The following is a 5,008-nucleotide window of genomic DNA, read 5'->3' as shown; positions in this document are numbered from 1 at the left end:
TTTCATTAATTTAAAAAAAATAATAAAACCTATTGGAGGTGCAAGGCAGGAGCATATTGTTTGGCTTCACAGGCCTCAGCCTCCTCCCAGTGCACACTTGAACCACACACACAAGGGGAAAAAAAGGCTGGTGGTAACCAGCCATAACAAAAATATATTCTTTGTATTCTATCATCCCTCAGGTTCATCTTGCATGTTTGCTTTAAACCACAAACGGCTACTGCACAGTTCTTGTATGTTCCAAGGAAAATTGTCTTTTAGGCTACGAAAGATTCAAAAAAATTGTTTTCAGTACAAAAAGTCTTGTTAAGAGAAAATAATCTTTTTGCTCCCAAAATACTACAAGGTGTCTCTAGTGTATGTCTAGTGTACTCTGTGAGAGGTTTGAATTCAAGTCTGAGTTATCAGTGCTGAGTCCCAGGTCCGTGGCGCTTGCACCATGGAGGTTTGCCATGCCTGGATTGCTAGCAAGCTGAGAAAGCATTGAATTCTGGTCCGGGCTGGCAAAATGCCCTTGTTCCATGGGGTTGGCCTGGGCAGCTACCAGTCCAGGATGCGGGGAACTTGTCTGTGGGGAAACGTGGTGTGGAGAAGGCTGAGGCTGCATCCTTGGGGAAGGGCTGGAGTGGGGGGGCTGGGACTGTGGCCGTGGAGAAGGGACAGGCTGCGGAGAGCGCACTTGATTGGAGAGAGAATTAGGGATCTGCTGGCCTTGTAGGTGTGGGGACTGGGCCTGATTTGGGAGCATATGCTGCTGGGGGCTCATGGGGTTGGGTTGAGCAGGAGACCCCATCTGTTGCTGAAGGAGTCGCTGCTGATAGGCCTGTAGACTGGCACCTGCCTCTGCTCCCAAGGCCTGGGGGAGCTGGCCCATCTGTCCCATATTTCCTTGTTGCATCTGTTGCATGTGATGTTGCATCCGCTGCTGCTGTGGTGGGTAGCCAACTCCTTGGGGTTGCTGGAACTGGTTATGGTTGGCCATTCCTGGGCCTATTCCTGGCCCTGCTCCCTGTTGCTGCTGCTGTTGCATCATCTGTTGTCGTCTCAAGATGTCTCGGAATTGTGAAGGCATGGTGTTGTGGTTCATGTTCATCTGCTGAGCCTGGGGGCTCATCCCTCCCATGGGCGGCTGGAGTTGCTGCTGGGGTTGCTGCTGGGGCAGGCCAGGCTTCTGGACGCCCGCCTGCATTGGATTCATGTTCTGCATGGCTGGATTGGAGTGGACCCCTGCTGACCTGGCATGGTAGGTGGCTGCAGCCCTGGCTGCCCCTGGGGCATGCCAGGCTGCCCAGGGATGGGTTGTGGATTCGAGTTGGCATACTTGGCAGCCCGCTGCTTGATGAATGCAGCCAACAGCTGGGGTTGGCGTGAAGGATACTAAGCACCTGTTGCTGCTGTAGGGGAGAGCTGGGAGACCTGAGAGTCCGCAAAAGGTTTTGTAAGGCTTGTTGAGACACAGTGCCTGGTTTGAGTGGGCTCACACCTACCTGGCCCAATCCTGGTTGTGGAGCCATGTTCAAGGGTTGACCATGCTGGGCCACTGACATCATGGCTGGCCTTGGCATCCCAGACTGTAGTTGCTGGGGCTGAGGCAATCCTCCTTGGCCCCAGGGTGGCTGCTGCTGCATCCCCGTCGGTCCCATCCCTGGCTCCAAATGCCCACTGGGACCTCTGGTCATGGGAGGTGGGTTCATACCCATGGGGCCATGGGAGTCATCGGGGCATCTGGTGTTGGATTGGCCTTTGAAAATTTGCACGTGGGCCATCTGGCGCTGTGTCTCTGCTGCTCTCTGAATCTGCATTGCCATTTCCACTGCTGCGGGTGGGGCCCTGGAAGGGGTGGCTGAGCAGTCTGAGGAGGGGTTGGAGGGGTCACCTGGCCTGCTGCCTTACCCTGGGACACAGGGCCAGCAGCTTGAGTCCTGGGCAAGTAGGGTGGCATACTATTGGGAGGGGTAGGCTGAGGCTGCGAGGTGGGCTGGGGTGTCTGTGGGGTGGTTGGCTGTTGGCCAGTTGGTGTCGTTGGAGTGGCAGGAGTGGGGAAGGGAGGCCCTGTTGCTGCCCCACCACACCAGTCCGCTGCATGCTGGCCATCCTCCTGCGAAGCATTTGGGCCTGTTGTAGTCGGTGCTGCAGCTGCTGCTGCCGGAGCTTCTGCTTGATGTTTAGGCAGAACGGCACTGGGCATTTGTTCTCCTGGCAGTGCTTGGCATGGTAGCAGCAGAGGGCAATGAGCTGCTTGCAGATGGGGCACCCGCCATTGGTTTTCCGTTTGCAACCCTTGGTATGCTGCACAACCCGCTTCATCTTCTGGCAGGATGGCAGGGAGCAATTGGCATTCCGACACTGGCAAGCATGGACCAGAGACTGGATGCAGCGCTGGATACTCAGGCGGCGAGAATCGCCTGGGCTCTGGGTGGCCGCAGCCTGCTGGTTGTTGCTCTCATCATCTAAGCCAAGACCTAGTTTCTCCATTTTGTGGTCATGGTTTTAGTGTTATAGCAGGTGATACACAAGTCATAATCCTAGAGAAAAAAAAGGAAGTGCAGGTAAACTCTCCAAGATTTAAGTCATTCAAAAGTATTTTGGATACTCTGGGCTAGAAAGGCCCATTTCGTAAAACAAAACTAGCCTCTTTAGCTCTGCCTCTCAAACACGAGGCCAGGCCCCTGCCATCCCACAGGCCTATATAAAACACGAGGCTGCATGGCCCCTCAGAACAACCCTGCAGAGCTCACCTCCTTGTTCCCACAACCCAGTGCCTACCTCACAGACAGTACAGTGCCAGCGTGTCTCCACATGGTGCTTGCATTCATTGCAGGTGTAGACAAAGCGGTCCTGGCTCTGTGTGTGCAGCTCCACCAGCATGCACATGGTGGACCACTGGGCTCTTCGGAGTGAAGAGAACTCCAGGTGCTTGTCCCTTGCCAGCGTGAGAAACGCATCCCGACCATCCATCAGATCACAGGGGATGAGAGGGTCAGGATCAACAATGGGAGGCAGGGAGTTGGCAGTAGGGCCAGCAATGAGGCGGATCACAAAGAAGACCTGCAAAACATACAATCTCTTTTTTTGAGACAGGGCCTCGGTCTGTCACCCAGACTGGAGTGCAGTAGTGTGATCTTGGCTCACTACAACCTCTGCCTCCTGGGCTCAAGCAATTATCCCACCTTGGCTTCCTGAATAGCTGAGACCACAGGCCCGCAACACCACACCTGGCTAATTTCTGCACTTTTGTAGAGATGAGGTTTTGCCGTGTTACCCACGCTAGTCTCAAACTCCTGAGCTCAAGTGATCTGCCTGCCTCAGCCTCCCAGAGTGCTGAGATTACAGGTGTAAGCAGGTAAAGCAGGCTGAGCACTAATGAGACTGGCGAATGCTGAGTTAGTTTTCCAATACTCCTCCTGCTCTCCTTTTCCTGCTTTACCTCTTTGGTCTCTTGAGACTGACTATAAATAGAACTGAAATGCACATCCTGTGATTTTTTCTCCCTCATTCAATAACTCCTTCAGAGTAAGAATGGTCTAGGTCAGGTACAGCACCACACACAGTGGACATTTTGCCTCAAGGCAGTCTACTTTAAGATGCAATCCATGTAACCTCAAACTAATTACAACAAACCAGACAAATCCAAATACGGAGACAGTATGAAAACTGGCCCGGACTCATGAAGGTCCCCTGTGCAACTTTCCTGTGTAACTTTTCCTACAGGTTTGAAAGGGAGTGGAATGGATAAAAAATCTTAGTCCTTGTTGACAAGAACGCATTAACAACCATCAATTCTCATAACCATTAGTGTAAAAGGTATAAAAGCTGGTATTACATATGTATTTGACATTAATTAGTATATAACTATAAATGCCTATTAAAGTAACAAAATGTAAAACATCACCTTAAGAAATTAGGAACTTGCGAGAAACTGCTGTATTGATAACAGATTATTCAACATCTGTGTACACTGGCAGCCACACTCACAGTGTCTCTCTGGCCAGCAATGTTCGCTGCTTCTGCCACCCTACAACCAGGCCAATACCTACATTTACAACCTAAACTGAATGTGCCCACAATTTAAGTCAAACCTATTACAATATATTCTAAGGGCTTTTCCCAACTGCCTAGGATTCTGTGGCATTACTTACTGCTTGAAATAGCTAGTAACTATTAATTGTTAATAATCATTACCTAAGTGAGGCAACCTCCAAAGTGCTGGGATTACAGGCATGAGCCACTATGCCCAGCAAACAGTGATTTTATTCATTTTTTTTCTTTTGGAGACGGAGTTTCGCTCTTATTGCCCAGGCTGGAGTGCAATGGCACGATCTCGGCTCACTGCAACCTCCGCCTCCTGGGTTCAAGCAATTCTCCTGCCTCAGCCTCCCGAGTAGCTGGGATTACTGGCGCCTGTCACCACACCTAGCTAATTTTATATTTTAGTAGAGACAGGGTTTCACCACGTTGGTCAGGCTGGTCTTGAACTCCTGACCTCAGGTGATCCACCACGCCTGGCCAGAAATCTTGCTGTTTTCCCCAACTGCGGGTGGCTGCATCTTACCTCTTTATGCTTCTCCATGGTGGCATACAGTTTCTGTGAGAGGTCGTTAGATACATTGGGCATCCCAGGTTTCTTCTTGTTGCCCCTACTTAGGCTGCTCTTATTTTGCTGGTTTTCTTATTATTCTTCTTCTTAGCATTTTACTGTCTCCCTTGGTCACCTGCAGAGTAGCACAAAGGAGACAAGAAAATAAGGTTTTTGTTAAGTAATCTGGGAATAACACTATTGAATATCTCCATTCTTTGAAACTAGGTATCGGCCGGGCGCGGTGGCTCAAGCCTGTAATCCCAGCACTTTGGGAGGCCGAGACGGGCGGATCACGAGGTCAGGAGATCGAAACCATCCTGGCTAACATGGTGAAACCCCGTCTCTACTAAAAATACAAAAAACTAGCCGGGCGAGGTGGCGGGCGCCTGTAGTCCCAGCTACTCGGGAGGCTGAGGCAGGAGAATGGCG

At 51.1% G+C, this 5,008-nt stretch overlaps 1 protein-coding gene across 1 annotated transcript in view; it reads right to left on the bottom strand.

Annotated features, from left to right (window-relative positions):
* Position 1: 1 nt before the first annotated feature.
* EP300 (EP300 lysine acetyltransferase) overlaps positions 2-5,008 on the bottom strand; it is a 94,951-nt gene continuing 89,944 nt past the window's right edge. The window contains 10 exon segments of the mRNA XM_017870239.1: positions 2-1,224; positions 1,227-1,358; positions 1,361-1,707; positions 1,709-1,751; positions 1,754-1,828; positions 1,831-2,043; positions 2,046-2,492; positions 2,495-2,525; positions 2,767-3,048; positions 4,553-4,655. Coding sequence (XP_017725728.1) covers positions 353-1,224; positions 1,227-1,358; positions 1,361-1,707; positions 1,709-1,751; positions 1,754-1,828; positions 1,831-2,043; positions 2,046-2,492; positions 2,495-2,525; positions 2,767-3,048; positions 4,553-4,655 — 2,545 coding nt within the window. The 3' untranslated portion in view covers positions 2-352.

Source organism: Rhinopithecus bieti, unplaced genomic scaffold, assembly GCF_001698545.2.
Source record: "Rhinopithecus bieti isolate Rb0 unplaced genomic scaffold, ASM169854v2 scaffold_4967, whole genome shotgun sequence".
NCBI classification, from domain to species: Eukaryota; Metazoa; Chordata; class Mammalia; order Primates; family Cercopithecidae; genus Rhinopithecus; species Rhinopithecus bieti.
This window is presented reverse-complemented; position numbering and strand designations above follow the sequence as displayed.